This window comes from Cetorhinus maximus, chromosome 20 (genome assembly GCF_964194155.1).
Source record: "Cetorhinus maximus chromosome 20, sCetMax3.hap1.1, whole genome shotgun sequence".
In the NCBI taxonomy this organism is placed as follows: Eukaryota; Metazoa; Chordata; class Chondrichthyes; order Lamniformes; family Cetorhinidae; genus Cetorhinus; species Cetorhinus maximus.
In genome coordinates this window covers 20779880-20799095 of record NC_135898.1, presented here as the reverse complement: position 1 = coordinate 20799095, position 19216 = coordinate 20779880, and the positions used below count along the sequence as shown (strand labels likewise).

General features: G+C 44.2%; 1 protein-coding gene across 13 annotated transcripts in view; it reads right to left on the bottom strand.

The window, feature by feature from the left end:
* The window catches only part of ikbkb (inhibitor of nuclear factor kappa B kinase subunit beta), a 505718-nt gene that overhangs the window by 32885 nt on the left and 453617 nt on the right, over nt 1–19216 (bottom strand). For 4 of the 13 annotated variants that reach the window (XM_078565693.1, XM_078565687.1, XM_078565688.1 and 1 more), the window contains exons 2-3: nt 10225–10334; nt 6193–6287 (exon numbers count right to left, since the gene is read on the bottom strand). In XM_078565693.1, coding sequence (XP_078421819.1) covers nt 6193–6287; nt 10225–10329 — 200 coding nt within the window. In that variant the 5' untranslated portion in view covers nt 10330–10334. Of the gene's footprint in view, nt 1–6192; nt 6288–10224; nt 10342–18659; nt 18702–19216 lie in introns of those variants that run through there. The other 9 variants (XM_078565689.1, XM_078565694.1, XM_078565692.1 and 6 more) reach the window with 5 other exon arrangements.

Sequence of the window (19216 nt, the reverse complement as noted above, 5' to 3'; positions counted from 1 at the left end):
TAAATCACTGGTTAGGCCTCAGCTGGAATTTCGTGGACAATCCTGGGCCACACACTTCAGGAAAGATGTAATGGTCTCAGAAAGGATACAGAGGAGGTTTTCCAGGATGTTTCCAGGGTTGAGGGACTTCAGTTCTCAGGAGAGTTTGGGAGATTTAGGACTGTTCTCCTCAGAACAGAGAAGAGGTGACTGAATAGGAGGTTTTCAAGATGTTGAGAGGTTTTGATGGAGTAGAGATAGGGAAAAAATATTCCCTCTGGTGAGTGGGTCATAGATTTAAAATAATTGCAACAAAACCTAGAGGGAAGGTGAGGAGAAATGTTGTTTGCATCTGGAACTCCTGACCTGAAAAGTTAATGGAAGCTGATTTCATAAATAATTTTAAAAAGGAATTGGACTGGTACTTGAAGATGAGGAATTGCAGGATTACAGAGAAAAAGCAGGGATGTGACACTGGGCACGGCTGCTCTTTGAAAGAGTTTTGATAGAGCAGAGTGAAAATAGAGAGAAAAATTCTTCCCTCCGGTGAATGGGTCAATAACCAGAGGCCATGACTTCAAAATCATTGGATAAAGATCTAGAGGGAAGATGAGGAGAAATGTTTTCACTCAGAGTTGTCAGAATCTGGAATGCTTGACCTGCAAAGGTGGTACAAGCTGATTCCATAAATAATTTTGAAAAGGTAGTTACAAGTATTTGAGGATGTGGAATTTACAGGGAGATTTGGGAGCACCCATGATGGCTTTTTATAAGAACTAGCAGAGGCAGGACAAGCCCAATGGCCTCCAATGATTAACTGCAATCCAGCGCTGGTACGAGCAACACAGGATCTCTAGAGGGAGCTGTTGAATGGTAGCATTATTGGGTGCAAGGTCCACTAGAGTCTGCCTAGGATCTTGAACGTGCTGTTAAAGAGAGTGACTGTATCTCTTTCAACACAGGAACAATTAACCCCATGTCTTTCCTCTGTTCCCACACCCTTTATCCCCTTTTCCTGCCTATTCTTAAATGTTGCTGTAGTGTCTACTTCAATCACAAACCCATTTCCCAGCCTCACAACCCTCTGTGTAAAAAGATTTCTCCTCCTCTCCCTCCTAAATCGCTTGCATCAAGTCTTATTTCTGTCTGTTTTGACACCCTTTCGCCATTTTGTGAAACACCACTGTTAAATTACCCCACAATCTTCTCCATTTGCATTTCACACACCCATTCTATCTAACGTCTATATGCAGTTGCTATTTCCTTATTGGTTGCGTAGAGTAATGTTTTCCAATGCATTTATTAATAAAAGTGCAGTATTAATAACGGTCTGGTATAAACAGGATGCAGCCCTGAGGTCTTCATTGTTACGAAACATGAAAACCGCAGGCCAGGAACAATGTAGGAGTCAGCTTGCAGTCAGTGTTCAGGTTTAGGGGCTGGGTCCTGAGGTCTGAGGCTTAGGATCAGGAGTTGGGTTGCCAATATAAAGATTAATGTGGAGACGAAGATTCATCTCCAAGACACTGCTACAAGCAAAACCCAGGAGAGAAGATTCATCGGGGCCTTAAAAAATGTGGGTTTCTCTTCCACAATTGAATGGCTCTATTCATTGTTTATAAAAACATTGGTTTGGAAAAATTGTAGAGGATACCAAACTTGGGGGAATAACCAACACAGGAAGAGTGCAACATAATACAGGAAGACATTGGAAAACTTGTAGACTGGACTTGTTGCTAAGTTTGCTGATGACACAAAGATAGATAGGAAAGTAAGTTGTGAAGAGGACATAATGTGGCTACAAAGGGATATAGATAAGTTAAGTGAGTGGGCAAAGGTCTGACAAATGGAGTATAACGTGGGAAAATGTGAAATTGTCCATTTTGGCAGGAAGAATAAAGAAGTATATTATCTAAATGGTGAGAGATTGCAGAGCTCAGAGATACAGAGGGATGTGGGTGTTCTGGTGCATGAATCACAAAAGGTTAATATGCAGGTACAGCAGGTAATTTGGAAAGCTAATAGAATGTTATCATTTATTGCGAGGGGAATTGAGTTTAATAGTAGAGTTATGCTTCAGTTGTACAGGGCAATGGTGAGACCACATCTGGAGTATTGTGTACAGTATTGGTCTCCTTATTTAAAGAAGGATATAAATGCATTAGAAGCAGTTCAGAGAAGCTTACTAGACTAATGCCTGGAATGGGAGGGTTGTCTTATGATGAAAGGTTGGACAGGTTAGGCTTGTATCCACTGGAGTTTAGAAGAATAAGAGGCAACTTGATCAAAACCTTTAAGATCCTGAGGGGTTTTGACAGGATGGATGTGGAGAGGATGTTTCCTCTTGTGGGACAACCTAGAACTAAGGTTAGCTGTTTGAAAGTAAAGGGTTACACATTTAAGACAGAGATGAGGAGAATTTTTTTCTCTGAGGTCGTGAGTCTTTGAAACTTTCTTCCTCAAAAGACAGTGGAAGCAGAGTCTTTGAATATTTTTAAGGTGGAGCTAGATAGACTCTTGATAAGCAATGGGGTGAAAGGTTATCGTGGGTAGGTAGGAACATGGAGTTGAGGTTACAATCAGGTCCGCCATGATCTTATTGAATGGCGGAGCTGGCTCAAGGGGGTGAATGGCCTACTCCTGCTCCTAACTGGTATGTTCGTATGTATGGACAGTTAAATAACAAATGAGCCACTTGGCTCCAGACCTCATTCCAGTCTTGATCCAAAGTGGACAAAACAGCTGAAGACAAAACAGCTGAACTCAGAGGTGAAGTGAAAGTGACTCCCTTGATATCAAGGCAGCATTTGACCGAGTGTGGCATCAAGGAGGCCCTAACAAGGCAATCACCATCTCCAATAACAGAGAATTAAAACACCTCCTCTTGACATTCAATGGCATTACCATCATTGAATTCCCCACCATCAACAACCTGGGGGTTACCACTGACCACTAAGGAGCGTGATGGAATACTCTCCAATTGCCTGGATGAGTTCAGCTCCAACAACCACCAAGAAGCTTGACACCATCCAGGACAAAGCAGCTCGCTTGATTGGCACTCCATCCACCACCTTAAACATTCACTCCCTCCATCACTGATGTACAGTGGAAGCAGTGTGTACCATCTACAGGGTGCACTGCAGCAACTCGCCAAGGCTCCTTCAACATCACTTTGAAACAGCTTACTCAGGTTCTGTGGTGCTCATCAGTCAAGAGCAAAGAGCAAGATTTCCTCTGCATGTTAAGGAATGTGGCCGTTTTCAATAATCCCTCCTGTTACGATGAGAACAGAGAGCACACTCCAGGGACAGGGGGGATTCCAGCAATAACTCCACCAACACAGCTATTCCGCAACACTGTCCAGGCAGGGCTGCCAACTCATCCTCGCAAACTCAGATACTTTCTCAAAAGATAAAAACAGAAAACAACCGCCAGTGCTGGAAATCTGAATCGGGCCCACAAAGCTGGGATGATTCCGGGGAGATCGACCAGCCCCTTCAGAGAGGGAGGACCACTTCAGTTGGTGAAAGGTTGGCCTTTCAGGACAGTTTGCCTGACAGAATCGCACTCTTGTGGCTCAGTTATTGATAGAACTTAACCAACTCTCCAGCCCGGGCTCTCAACCCCTTTAAAACACTGACCGAGTGTTCTGTCCCCTTTAACACTCATACCGACCTCTAGCACCTAGCTAAAATGGATAAGAGCGCCCAATATAATAAGCTTTCCAAACTCTCTACCGAAGCAGCACTCTTGTTAAGCACTACACAAGCACCTAGACAACGAGTGATTCAACAAATGAAGGATGTGAAGCAGAGATAAGAGGGAGAGAGAAGGTGGTCTCTGGACCAACTCATCACCTCTTTAAGCCAGGCCTAAAGCTGGAGTCACTAACTTCATGCCCAAGAGCAATGAAATTTTTTTAAAAATAAATTTAAACTTTAGCAGAAAGATAAATTAAGAGCTGACCCGGCTGGTCTGGGTAAGTATTATGGGGGTGATCATAACCTGGGATTTATGGTAAACATTCCCCCTTCCCCTTACTCAGGCCAGCAGATGGCCACCAGTGTTGGCGAAGAACTTCTAGCCTGGAATTCAGCCCTAATTTGTTGACGCTGTTCCTGAGCGCAAGGCATTTCATGTCTATTCCTTCCAACAGTGCAGAATCCTTGGGCTTAGCACAGTGCCTCTTCTTCCCAGGTCACATCCTTCACATTCGTTGTCTGTAAATCTGTGCTTGATGGAGGGAGGCGTGAGGTGGGGGGAGACGGACAGGCGGCAGCGGGAGCATGAATGAGGGTATTTACATTGCCATTTCTGACCCAAGCACCAGGTCCAGCTGCAGTCCAGCAGCTGCCCAACCCAGCGCTGCATAGGTTTTCGAAAGGGCCACCTCCTGCTCCTCACTGCATCATCGAGGAGGATTTCAAATAGTCCCTATTATTAGCCAAGAAAAGCAACCACTTTGGGTCTGCAAGTAAACTTACGCAGGCTGACCCAGAGATGGGAGTGTGTTCAAGAAAAGAATATCTAAACAGGCTGTGCGCTAGTTTATAGCCAGCATGGTTTGGATTTCCTGCTTCGTATATGGAACACAGTTGTGTTTAGATTCTATTGTATGGTAGTAAACACTCCAGGTCTGAATGCAATTCCAGGCAGGAGTATTTCTTTATCAATGAAACACAGTTGTGTTTAGATTCTATTGTATGGTAATAAACACTCCAGGTCTGAATGCAATTTCAGGCAGGAGTATTTCTTTATCAATGGAACACAGTTGTGTTTAGATTCTTCCACACTGTGGTAAACAATCCAGATCCAAATGCAACTCCAGGTGAGAATCTGGCAGATGGCACACAGTGAGGCCAGGGAGATTCCTACCCCTCAGACTGATTTGCTGCTGAGCTGCCAAATACAGAAGAATCATAAAAACTGTGTTTTTCTGTGTTGTTGGTAATTTAATGCTGGTGTGTTATCAGGGGCAGGTCACATGGCATCTGCTGGGTAGTCTGATCTAATGTGGGGAGATGCATTGTTTCGCAGATTTACTCTGGCATTCTGCTCCTTCCAGGATCTTACTCTCATCCCTGGGGATTCAACACAGAGAGATACACCCTCCTTGTCAACCAGCCTGTTACAAATCCTAACCCTACAGTTTTATCACTGTGTTCACATCGGCGGAAAGGCGTTGCTCAAAGTGTCTTTTCTTTCTCATCGTTTTATCTCTTCCTGTATGCGAGTGGGATTTTCCTGAGCCATGCTCCCTGGCAGTCTGCCCCTCCCTCCTGCTCAGACTTCATACCATCTCTAGTCAGCCCTTGACTCTTGGGTAAAAACAAAAATAAAAACAAAAAACTGTGGATGCTGGAAATCCAGAACAAAAACAGAATTACCTGGAGAAACTCAGCCGGTCTGGCAGCATCGGCGGAGAAGAAAAGACTTGACGTTTCGAGTCCTCAGGACCCTTCAACAGAACTGTTGAAGGGTCATGAGGACTCGAAACGTCAACTCTTGACTCTTGGGTGTCAGCTGTGGCTCAGTGGGTGGAACTCTCGCCGCTCAATCACAAGATTCTGGGTTCAAGTCCCACTCCAGGACCAAACTCTAGGCTGACACTCCAGTGCAGTACTGAGGGAGCAGCCAGAGGTGCCACTTTTGGGATGAGACTTTAAGCCAGGGCTTTGCCTTCCCCCTCAGGTGGACATAAAAGATCCCAAGCCACTATTTCAAAGAGGAGCAAGGGAGTTAGCCTTGGTATCCTGGACAGTATTTATCCCTCAATCAACATCAAAAAACACAGATTATCACATTGTAGGAGTTTGTTGTGACCACGCTTCCTTAAAAAGTACTTAATTGGCTGTAAAACATTTTGAGATGTTCTAACTTCTTGAAAGGTGCTATAGAAATGCAAGTCTTTTTTTTAACCTGACAGGGTCTTGGTCATCACTCTTGCACATTTCACTGAGTCTTTTTGACACAGCTTGTCTTTTATTCACCCTCAAATTACTTCTCTCTTATCCCTTCCCCTTCTATTTCCCCCTGACCACCTCCCCACCCCTACCCTCTCCTCCCTCTCCTGGAAACACAGCAAGCTGTCAGCACTGGAAAGAGGAAATCAAGCTATCCTGGGAACCACCCAGAGGTGGTGAGCCAGATTGAGGGGCAGATCCCTCACTCTGTGCCAGGCCAAGATGGAGGGTTAGGTTGCAGAGCCGTCACCTTTTCATGATCTGAATCTCCAGACACCAGCGCTCTCGGTTCCTCGGGCTTAGCTCCTGTCGACATTGCTTGATTGCAACCTGCTCCCCAGTGTCCTGAAAATAAAATATCAATAAATACCCAGATAAAAGACACATTAGGGGATTAAAGGAACAGTGGCTGTGTGGATACAAAACTGGCTACGCTACAGAGAATGGTGGTGAATGTTTCTTTCAGGGTGGAGAAAAGTGTACAGTGTTGTTTCCCAGGAGTGAGTATTAGAACCACTGCTCTTTTTGACCTATATTAGTGACTGGGAGTTGGGTATAGAGGGCATAGTTTCAAAGTTTGCAGATAATATGAAGTTTGTAAATGTAGTATATAGTGGAGGAGGTTAGGAATAGACTTCAAGAGGAGATTGACAGACTGGTGAAATGAGCAGACAGATGGCAGAGGACATTATTGCAGAGAAGTGTGAAGATAGATTTTGGTAGGAATAATAAGGAGAGGCAATATGAGCTGAATGGTACAATTTTCAAAAGGGTGCAGGGACAGAGAGACCTGGAGATTAACAGGAAAACACAGCTTAAAGAGCTGGCAGAGATGTGATATGTAATATTGTATTATTCATGATTCTATCATTTCACAAAATCTGAAGTGCCTGGTGCTCAGCCTTTCCTGCATAATGTTTTTTCCAAGTCCAATTTCCTAGAATTATTTGTAAAGAGTAAAGTTATTGCTCCAAATGTCTGTGATGGTGAGGTGAGCTGGACTGAGCAGAGTGCTGGCACCCATAGCCTGGGTATTCACAGAGCCAGTCAAACATTTGAAGTAGATTATTATACTAGTGCTAGTCAGTTCACTCAGTTCAATGTGTATTTTTAACTCAGCTGTCCACGTGACACACATAACCCCCACTGTCACCCAATTCCATTTTTATGAAGATACACAACAGTCTATACACATACAGTTCCTGTTTTCCCAATACTCTACGCTCTCACAATAAGGGGACATCCCATTTATTTCAATCCAAAGAATTTAGACACAAGTTGGCAACATCAAGTAAACACCACTGAACTTCACCATGGAGCATTGATACCCTTCCTGCTCCTTTACCAGTCTTCGTTACCCAATCGCTTAGTGCACTGGCTTACCGTGTGACCTGGGAGGGATGGTGAGTCAGGGAATAGCAGCCCCCAGCAACTGGCTCACCCATTGGGTGGGGAGGTGTTAACAGTGCCCCTGCAACATTGCCAACCTTCCCAGCTGCAATGGGATAATATGGCAGAGGAGGCCATTCAGTCCATCCTGCCTGTGCCACCTTTTTGACAGAGCTGTTCAATTATTCTCACTACCCGCTCCTCCCGTTCTCTTTCCCCATAGCCTTGCAAACTTTTCCCCTTCGAGTATTTATCCAATTCCCTTCTGAAAGATATTATTGTGCTCTGCTTCCACCACCCTTTCAGACAGTGATCCAAACTGATACATCTACTCTCCTCCCCAAGAGGGCGACCACTGGACACCTGAAGTGAGGTGTGGGCCCACACTTGAGTCAGTGGGCACAGGGAACTCTTCACATGGCAAAGTGCCACCTGCGACCTACAGCATGGCTCCAAACCAGACTCCATCGGATTCAGCTGCAGATTGTCAATCTGGGATCATTCTGTGCCACTGAGTAGCCTTTGAATGAAGAGAACTCAGGAGGTGGGGATTCTTCTGCCTAGTGACCCAGCTCTGAATCCATCCCTGTGGGATCTCTCCAGAGTTTCAGTTGTCATTAAAGACATTCTGCGTTCAGGTAACAGTTACCCATCTCTAACCAATGACCATAAAAGGGATGGCCAAAAGTTCGAGCTTCAGTTTGTTTAGTCTTGCTACAACGCCTCTGGTTTGTGTGAATGACATTCAGGTAATCACCTGAGTTTTAGTGTTAGCATTTGCAACATCCAGGATGGACTTGCTTCCAGGAAATTCTGCGCAGGCTCAGCTCTTTTTCTCCTTTTAAAATCTGCGGTTGCATCACAAGGTCTTAATGAAGTGACCTTGGCTGAACCCTTGGCCCAGAGTGCAGGTGACATCCTCCATGCCCCGTTCAGCATCGCTCTGGTGCTGAGAATGAGTTTCAGCAGCAGCTGCAGCTCAGCAGATTAGAGCTCAGAGCGGAGAACTGACACCAAAGCTGACAGCGGAAAGAGTAGAGGAAGGGGGCCAGGAGGTTAAATGGTATCCTGCTGGAGTGGAATGAAGCTGACCTTGATAGAAGTTTTCAAAATCATGAGGGATCCAGACAGAGTAGATAGGGAGAAACTGTTCCCGCTCGTAAACAGATCGAGAACCAGAGGGCACAGTTTTAAAGTCTCTTGCAAAAGAAGCAAATGCGAGGTGAGAAAAAACTTTCTCACACAGCAAGTAGTTAGGGTATCGAACGCACTGCCTGGAAGTGTGGTGGAGGCAAGTTCAATTGAGGCATTTAAGAGGCAAATAGAAGCAACGTGCAAGGTTATGGGGAAGAGGAAGGAGATTGGCATTCAGTTAAAATGCTCAGAAAGCTGGTGCAGACACGATGGGCCAAATGGCCTCCTTCTACACCGTAACAATTCTGTGATTCTATGACCGTGGTTCGCAGCACACTGTTCAAGAAAAATGTACGCATTATTCATCCATGGTACCTTTGAATTCACTTTACCCTCAACAGAAATTCCTGTCCAAATTTTAGCAGGATACTTCTCCGAATACAGTGAGAACAAGGGATATTTTAGCCAAGCAGGAGCTGGACTCAATTTGAAGCCAAAAGGATTCAAGGCAAACAATTCCACCTGGTCAGTATAGTGTCAGCCGTGGCTCAGTGGATGGCACTCTCACCTTGTCAGAGGATTAGGTTAGCACTGAGGGAATGTAGCATTGTTGGAGGAGCAATACTGAGGGACCGCTGTGCTGTTGGAGGGACAGTGCTGAGCTGAACTACCAGAGGGACAGGCTTGGTAGGCTAAGGGACCTTTTCTCAGCTTTGACTTCATTTGTTCTTGCAGGAGCCAATGCATACAGTCACCACATTATCAATAACAAGCAGCTTAAAGTTCCCCCTCAATAATACCCAATAATACACACTCATAGCTCACTACTGAACCATTAAGTCCCCACACATCGCCTGATCAAAAATATCGAGACAAACACAAAGCAGTAACTTAAGTGGGCTGAAGGGGTACTTGTGGGCGTGGCTATACGGCCTCTGATTATCAGAGACAAAGCACTGACATTGATTTGATGTTTTTTTAGGAAAGGAAGGAGGCAGCACTCACTGAGCTAGATCATATTTTTTTCTTTCATTCATGGAAAAGCCAGCCCATTCCTAATTGCCCTTAAGATATGATGGTGAGCCACCTTCTTCACAACTGAGTGGCTTGCTCGGCCATCTCAGAGGGCAATTAAGAGTCAACCACATTGCTGTGGGTCTGGAGTCGCATGTAGGCCAGACCAGGTAAGGATGGCAGATTTCCTTCCCTAAAGGACATTAGTGAACCAGATGGGTTTTGATGACAATCCAGTAGTTTCATGATCACCATTATAGATACTAGCTTTTTATTCCAGATTTATTTTAATTCACTGAATTTAAGTTCCCCAGCTGCCTTGGTGGGATTTGAATTCACATCTCGGGATCATTAGTCCAAGCCTTTGGATTACTCACCTCGTCAAATAACCACTATGCTCTCATTTCCAAAATGGGCATCAAACCGTTTATAGGATTTTTACACCATAGCATAGCAATGGAATGAAAATCAGGAGAGTTCCAGAGAGCGGTTTTCGCTCCACTAGATCACTCCCTCGGCCGTAAAGGTGAAAACAGATCTGAATCTGTTGCCTCTATTCCACCCTCATTGCTAGATTAATTTGATACTTCATTCACTCCCATTAGGATCCAACGTTAGAGTGGATAAAGATTGGAGCATTCTGATGGAACGCCCAATGAAATTTTACAGCTAGGGAAAGAGGGAGAATTTCCTGTCCCCAATCTAATGCAGTCGCCAGAGCAAATCAGAAGTTGACAGGCGCTACCTTGTTAGTCCAACGGTTGACATTTCCGAAACCTCCTGTGCCCAGGCGTTCCTTCATCTCCCATGCTCCGCAGGTCAGGTTCTGTGAGGAGGGCGGTCGACTCATCCTTGCTTAAGTCTAAAGACAAAGGAGAACAGTTCAACTTACATTGGCAACACAAATCAGGATCTCTCAAAAGCTCTCATGACCATCCTGAACATGACGAGATAATGGAGACACATTCCCACCTAGCTTCCAGTGCTAGTCTCTACGAAGAAGGGAGGTTGTTAAGTGACTGGGATTTTCCCCTTTTCGCAAGAAGTCTGTCATTGCCACCCTGACACAAGTAAATTCTAATGCACATTCTAATGCTGCATGCCATTGAATGCCATGACATCTATCATTCAGTGGCTGCAGGAACTGATGCCTGCCATTTAATATCTATGCTGGCTTCAGACCACCGCAACATCACAGACCCAGAACAGCAACATTTTGCTCCTGGTTAGGTTTCGTTCAGGAAACAGATTGATTGTGACTAATAGAATCAATATGATCCAACACAGAACCGTCCCTGTGTGAATTCTGGTGGGAAAATGCTGTGCAGATGTGCCATTACCTTGGGCACCCTTTTTCCTCATTGCTGTACTCTGTTCCTTACACATTGCTGTCTTTTCCTGCCTTCTCTGTAAAGTCTGCTATACATCCCACTCCTGTTCCCATAGGGAATTGCTCACTCATCCACATCCTTCCTCCACTCCTGTGCAGAGTTGGTAACTCAAGCCTGCTTTTCCTCTATATTCAAAGACAACCCATCAATGTTCAAGGAGTTCCACTGCCCTGTCCTTTCCTGAATACCTGCAAAGGACCAAGAGCCATAGTACAGAACACCAAGAGGAATGAAGACTGAATCATTGTTTTATTCATTCTTGGAAGGTGGGCATCACAGCCCATCCCTATTTGCCCCAACAGGGTGTTGTTGGGCCTCCCGTGTACTGGGTTGAAAATTCATCGTCGTTGAGTTAAACTCCTGGGACACTCTATCCAACAGCCCTGCGGGAGTAACTTCAACACACAGGTTGTGAAGGTTCAAAATTGACCCTTCATAGAACACTAATTCAACCCCAACTGGAGTATTGTATCTAATTCTGGGCATTGCACTTTAGGAAGGATGTGAAGGCATTAGAGACAGTGTGGAACAGATTTATGAGAATGAGTCCAGGTGTTAATGTAGAAATTGTGCTACAATAGAAATCATGCTTTAAGTTGGTAATTAAGCATAGCTGTCCCCAAGTGGGGATGGATTAGGGGATCATTGCAAGAGTATAGAAACCAGTTTGCTCTGGGTATCAGGGAGGAACTGGGAGACTGTGACTTTACTTTGCCGTCTTGGAAACAAACCTGTTTTAAGGTACAGGCCAGTTTCAGACTCATTCCTCCTTAACATACAATTATTGGAACTAACACAAAGATGAGGAATTTCAGTTATGTGGATATATTGGAGGAGAGAAAGCTGACAGGAGATTTGCTAGAGGTGTCCAAAATCCTCAGGGCTCTGGACAGAGTAGATAGTTTCCATCGGAAGGGTACAGAACCAGAGGACACTGATTTAAAGTGATCAGCAAAAGAACCAGAGGCGAAAGGAGGAAATACTTTTTTAACGCAGCGAGTGGTTAGGATCTGGAATGCACTGCCTGAGAGTGTGACAGAGACAGATTCAATCATGGCTTTCAAAAGAGAATCAGGTAATTATCTGAATAGAAAAAAACTGCAGGGCTATGGGGGAAAGACCAGGGCAGTGGGACTACCCGAGTTGTACGAAGACAGAAGGCCAGATGTGCTGTATTCTGGGATCCCAAGGTGGCTCACTACCAGCTTCTCAAGGACAATTTGGGATGGGCAATAAATGTCAGCCTTCCTGGCGACACTCACATCTCATGAATTTTTCTTCAAAGTTGTAGTAAGGCTGCCATGGTTTGTTTTCTCATAAATCCCAGTTTGGTTTTGATTTGTGGCCAAATTAAGTGCTTTTCAATTTCTTCCTTCATAACAGAATCCAGAACTCATTGTACTCCAGATGTTAAATCAACAATCACAGATCCTACGATTCTGACCTTTCTAAAATAGAATGTTATCTTGTGTAACAGAAAATGCTGGAAATACTCAGATCTGACAGTGGAGAGCGATGATCTTTCATTGGAACTCTGATTCACAGAAACACAGATCATTACAACATTGCTGTCTGTGGGAGTTTGCTGTATTTGATTTGTTTTTTTTTATTCTTTCACGGGATGTGGGCTTCGCTGACTGGGCCAGCATTTATTGCCCATCCCTAGTTGCCCTTGAGAAAGTAGCCTTCTTGAACCGCTGCAATCCATGTGGTGTAGGTACACACAGAGTGCTGTTAGGGAGGGAATTCCAGGATTTTGACGCAGCGACAGAGAAGGAACGGTGATATATTTCCAAGTCAGGGTGGTGAGTGACTTGGAGGGGAACTTCCAGGTGGTGGTTTTCCCATCCATCTGCTGCCCTTGTCCTTCGAGATGGTAGAGGTCCTGGTTTTGTAAGGTGCTGTCGAAGGAGCCTTGGCGAATTCTTGCGGAGCATCTTGTAGATGGTACACATTGCTGCCACTGTGTGTTGGTGGTGGACGGACTGAATGTTTGTTTGTGGATGTGGTGCCAATCAAGCGGGCTGCTTTGTCCTGGATGGTGTCAAGCTTTCTTGAGTGTTGTGGCAGCTGCACTTATCCAAGCAAGTGGGGAGTATTCCATCACACTCCTGACTTGTGCCTTGGATAGGTTTGGGGGAGTCAGGACATGTGTTAGTTGTCGCACGATTCCTAGCCTCTGATCTGTTCTTGTAGCCACGGTATTTTTATGGCTAGTCCAGTTCAGTTTCTGGTCAATGGTAACCCCCAGGGTGTTGATGGTGGGGGATTCAATGATGGTAATGCCAATGAACATCAAGGGGCGATGGTTGGATTCTCTCTTGTTGGAGATGGTCATTGCCTGACACTTATGTGGCCTGAATGTTACTTGCCACTTGTCAGCCCAAGCCTGGATATTGTCTAAGTCCTACTGCATTTGGACATGGGCTGCTTCAGTATCTGAGGAGTTGCGAACGGTGCTGAACATTGTGCAATTGTCAGCGAAAATCCCCACTTCTGACCTTATGATGGAAGGAAGGTCATTGATGAAGCAGCTGAAGATGGTTGGGCCTAGGACACTACCTTGAGGAATTCCTGCAGTGATGTCCTGGAGCTGAGATGACTGACCTCCAACAACCACAACCATCTTCCTTTGTGCTAGATATGACTCCTGCTACGTTTCCTACATCACAACAGTGACGACACTTCACAAGTGCTTCATTGGCTACAGAGCACATTGTGACATCCTGAGGAAAGGTGCCATATAAATGCAATACCTTCCACCATTGCTTTTAAAATGTTGTCAAGTATTTAAATAAGTGCTGTTTGTCCATGTTACTCAGTGACCTACACTGGCTCCCAGTTAAGTGATGGCTCAATTTAAAATTCTCATCCCTGTTTTTGAATCCTTCCAGGTCCTCACCTCTCCCCATCTCTGTAATCTTGACCATCTCTCCAGCCCTTTGAAATATCTGCATTCCTCAAATTCCAGCCTCTTGAACATTCCCAATTTTAATCTCTCCAAACTAGTGGCAGAGTGGTAATGTCACTGGGCTAGTAGTACAGAGAATAACTCAGGCATCCTAGGAACACGGGTTCGAATCCCACCATGGCAACTGCTGGAAATTAAATTCAATTAATAAAACTGGAATATAATGCTACTCACAGTAATGGTGACCATGACAACCATCATTAATTGTCGTAAAAACCCATCTGGTTCACTGATGCCCTTTAGGGAAGGAAATTTGCCATCCTTACCCGGTCTGGCCTACATGCGAGTCCAGACCCACAGCAACGTGGCTGATTCTTAACTGACCTCTGAAATGGCCTAGCAAGCCATTTAGTTCAGGGGCAATTGGGGATGGGCTTTGCCAGTGGCACCCATATCCCATTAAAGAATAAGTTTAAAAAAAAAGCTTGTTTGTTAATCTGAGGTATGTTGCAAGTTTTGACAAGTTACAGACACACATTGTCACATGGGATAATGTGGCTATAACAGAAGTCCGACTTAAATGGGAAGTAATGTTCCTGGCTACAATATATTGAAGAGGAGTAGGGAAGGGAAAAAGACAGGAGCAGGTATGGCAGTCTTGATATAATATTACAAGTATTAAGGGACAATATATTAGATAATAATCTATTGGTGTTAAGGAAGAGAAAAGCAGCTGTTATGTTGCTGGGTGTTTACCATAAACCGTCAAATAATGAGGAGATAGTAAAGCTAATATTTAGGATAAGTTCAGGGAAATGTAATAATAGAGAAGTAATAGTAGGAAATTTCAATTACCTTACTATAGTCTGGGAGAAAAAACAGAATAAAGGGCAATGAGGGTGGAGAATTCCTAAAATGTGTACAGGAGAACTTCCTAATCTATATGTTTCTAGCCCAACGATGAATGAAGCAGTATTGGAACTAGTTCCGGAAAGTGAAGTAGGGAAAATGGAGTATGTTTCGGGGGAGCATCTGGATAACAGTGATCAGAATATAATTATGTTTAACATAGTATGGAAAGGTACAAGGAAAATCAGAGGTAAAAAACCCAATAGGAGCAGAGCCAATTTCAGTAATTTGAGAAGTGATCTAGCACAGATGGACTGAAAACAAACACTGGTCAAGAAAACAGTAAATGAACAATGGCAGACCTCCAAGACAGAGATAGTTTAGGCACAAACCAAACATACTCCCATAAAGAGACAAGGTGGGGCATTCAAAGCTAGAGCTCCCTGGATGACAAAGGAAATAGAGGTTAATTTTAAAACAACAAGAAAGGGGTTTTATGACAAATATCAACAAGAGAATAGAATTGAAAATCAATCAGAATACAGAGAGTGCCAAGAGAAATTGAAAGAGGAAATAAAAAGGACGAAGAGAGAATATGAGAAAAGATTAGTGGGTAACATAAAAGGGAAACCAAAAATCTTTCATAAACATATAATTAGTAAAAGGACAGTTAAAGAAATGATGAGGCTGGAGGAGTATAAATGGGTGTTATGATCTTAAACACATTACCTAAAAGGGATTTTGAATCAGATTTCATAGAACATAGAAATTGATGGCTTTTACAAAGAGCTGGCACTGGCATGAGAGGTTGAATGGCCTCCCTGTGTGCTACGATTCTATGCTGGGGAAGATCAGCTCGATCAGCATAAACTGGGGGTGAGAGAGTCTGGAGCTATCCCACTCTGTACCATCCAGGGTTCACAGCACAGTCACTATCAGCTGGTACTTTTAAGATGACAACGGCTTGCTACAGGGCTGACTATAAGGCGATTTAATCAGTTCAGTGCCGATCTCTATATGAAATTTTGCTTGTGTCAAGCATCACCATGGCCTGCTGCTGGATTATTGCTAAGAGGAGGCTTGGTCGAAATAGGTTTGAGCCAATCTCAACAGTAATGTGCTGCCTCATGTTGCAGAGGTGAAAGCTCTATCATCTGCTGCAGAGAATAGAGCGCAATAGGAAAAGGAAGACTTGCATTTCCATAGCATCTTTCATGTCCCCAGGGCATCCCAAAGCGCTTTACAGTGAATGGCATGCTTTCCGGAGTCACTGTTGTATTGTAGGAAATGCAGCAGCCAATTTGCACACAACAGCAGCCCACAAGCATCTGTGTGTAAATTAATATATTTCAGTGATTAAAATAGCAACCTTTCCCTGCTCTTCTTCAAAATAGTGGCGTGGAATCTTTCTGTTCACCTGAGGGAGCAGACATGGAGCGGTGGGAACGGAATAGGCTGCTTGAGAGGACGTCAGCCAGTCTTATCAGGACTTGGCAGCTTTCGGCGAGGACTGGAAAACAAAAAGGTTCAGTCAAAAAGGCTGTCAGGAAATATCCTTGGCAGCCGCAGTGGCTGACCCTCTTAGTGCAGCAAGCTGGACACCTGCAGCGATTGAGTATTTGATGGCACCAATGTTGGGTTAGCTCTGGAACTAGAAGCAATCTGTGCATAAGCTCAGGGAGCAGGGATAACATGAGGAGGAAATTTCCAGCTGGGAACCTTATCTGGCAGGAACGCAGGACAGGAAATCTGGCAAGGCTCCAGGCCAAGAGGTGGATAATTCACCCTGTGCCTCACATCAGGACGGTGAGAAAGCCACCAAGCCGCAGGACGTCCTGCAACTCACACCCCTCACTTACAGAATAAGAGCAGAAGGATGCTTCAGAAGCAGATAAGCTCACCAGAACCAACATTTCCACTTCTCTTCAGCTCTGCAGAAGGGTCTTACGGGCTCGAAACGTTAACTCTATTTCTCTTTTCACAGATGCTGCTAAACCTGCTGAGTTTCTCCAGCAATTTCTGTTTTTGTTTCAGATTTACAGCGTCTGCAGTATTTTGCTTTTACATTCCACTTTGACCTGGGTGAACTCGATCCCCATCTGAGCATAGCCATCAACCCTGGCTCCCTCCAGAACCACCTCTTACTGCCTCCCTCCCCTCACTGTCACAGTCCAATTGAATGTTCTTCCCTGCAAACCTAATCAACAACTGTTTACATCGATAAGTTGGCATGAATCAAGATGAGGACAGGGAATAACTTCAAGATTTGTTACATTGTATTTAAAGCACAGACACTAGCCATTTGGCCCAACTAGTCTGTACTGGTCCCGCACGAACCTCCTCCCTTCACTCCTCACATCACCTTACTTGCATATCCTTCCATTCCTTTCATCCTCATATGTTTATCTAGCTTCCCCTTAAACGTATCTATGCGATTCACCCCAATAACTGCATGCAACAGCAAGTTCCACATTTACCACTCCCTCGGTAAAGAAGTTTCTCTTCTTTAAAATTCTTTCAAGCCCAGCATTTGCTGTTCATCCCCAATTGCCCCTGAACTTATTGACCATTGCTCTGTGTCTGGGGTCACATGTAGGCCTGGCCAGGTAAGGACAGCAGATTTCCTTCACTCAAGGACATTAGTGGACCAGATGTTTTTTTTTACAACAATCGATGCTAGTTTCATAGTCGCAATAACTGAGGAGCTTTTGATTCCAGGTTTTTATTAACTGAATTTTAAATTCTACCAGCTGCCCGTTGATCCTGTGTCCCCAGAGCACTAGCCTGGACTTCTGAATTACCGGTCCAGTGACATTACCACCACCCCAAGAGTCTCCCAGTGAATTCTCCCCTTGAATTCCCTATTGAATGTAAAAGAAAAAGAAACCTTTAACAAATGGTCCTAGAAATAGAAATAATTTAATATGGCGTGTGCGATCTGAATAAGAGAATCCTTCCTCTCCATTGGATGCACATTAAGAACTAATTTCTCATCAGAGGGGCTAAGATCAGAGGGGAAAACAAAGCTCTGGCCTGCCATACTCACATTCAATGCAGCAAAGTATTAATTGATTCCCCTGTGCCGTTTGAGTTTGTAGCTTGTGCAGGAACATGTCCGGTGGTGAACACAGTTCAAGATTGTGGCACAGGTAGGAGTGTGAGAGAGGAGGGGTGAGACATCTTGTCATATATTTAACTTGACCTGCAAGCTGACCTGTACTTTTCTACACGATACCTTTTATTATTACAGAAGTTTTAGTTTTAACAACACCTTCTTCCCCGAAACTGTCATGAACTCTTGTCCTTTCTCAGGCCTGCACATTTCAAACAATTTCCCAGTCCAAACACTTTCTCGTATTTCACACAAACCCAAAACTTAAAACTCTGTGACAGCCGGTAGCCTCAGATTCACAAGGTTCCAAGTTCAAGTCCCACTCCAGGGCTTGAGCACAAAAAATCAAGGCTGTCAATCAGTGTGTCATTGAGGGAGAGCTGCACTGTTGGAGGTGCCATCTTTCAGATGAGATGAGGCCCCATCTGCATGCTCAGAAGCATGTGAAAGATCCCATTGCACTCTTCAGTATCCAGGTCAATATTTATCCCTCAAACAACATCACAAAAACAGATTATCTGGTTATCACGCATTGCTGTTTGTGGGAGTTTGCTGTGTGCAAATTGGTTGCTGCTTTTCCTACATTACAACAATGATTCAAAAGCACTTCACTGGCTGTAAAGGACTTTTGGATATTCTGAGGTTGTGAAAGGTGCTATATAAATGCAAGTCTTTCCTTTCTTTTAATTGCCCGCAATTTGCAGCCCGTGTGTTTCAATTCATCCAAATCTGTTTGCAGTTTTATTCGACTGGTGTTTCACCGTTCAAATATTGGCAGCTGAGTTCTGCTGCAACTGATTTGATGCAGAATGAGTCTCTTTTACCGCTGATGGTTAGGTTACAGTAGGTGAATAAGCAAGGAAATGATAGAACAAGAAAAGGTTCATTAGTCACTGCTCTTCAATGAAATCACTGACCTGTTAAGCCAGCACACCCTGCCACTCAAGATGACATGTATTCTGCAGTTTGATGGAGAAAGATGAAGCAGATGAAACACAAAGAATCACTGAAATACACTTCCCTGTGCTCCTGTTTCATATGGAGGTCTAGTTCCTGCTCTGACCTGGAGTCTCTCCACGAATCCCATCACGTTTAGCCAGGTTGGTAATGAGGCAGACACTGCAATCACCCTTGGTGAGGAGGAACCCTAAGTCCTAGTCCTAGCCCTAGACCAAGACGACCATCATTGAAGCCCAAGCAGATATGGATTCAGCAGCAAACGGAAGGGCATACCTGTGCCTCGGTTAAACGTCAAAGTAAAAATTGGGGGAATTTGCGAATTTGAGACAGGATGTTCAAAGCAGAGGCAGCTTGTTTTTGTTGTTTTTGGTCTGGACTTGCAGACAATGCAGGAAGCAATACTGTTAGCAAACTCTATCTCTTATTAAACATTATGCTAACTATTTTAAAAGAAGTAGTTACAGAGATACTGGATGCACTGGTAGTAATCTTCCAAGAATCCTTAGATTCTGGA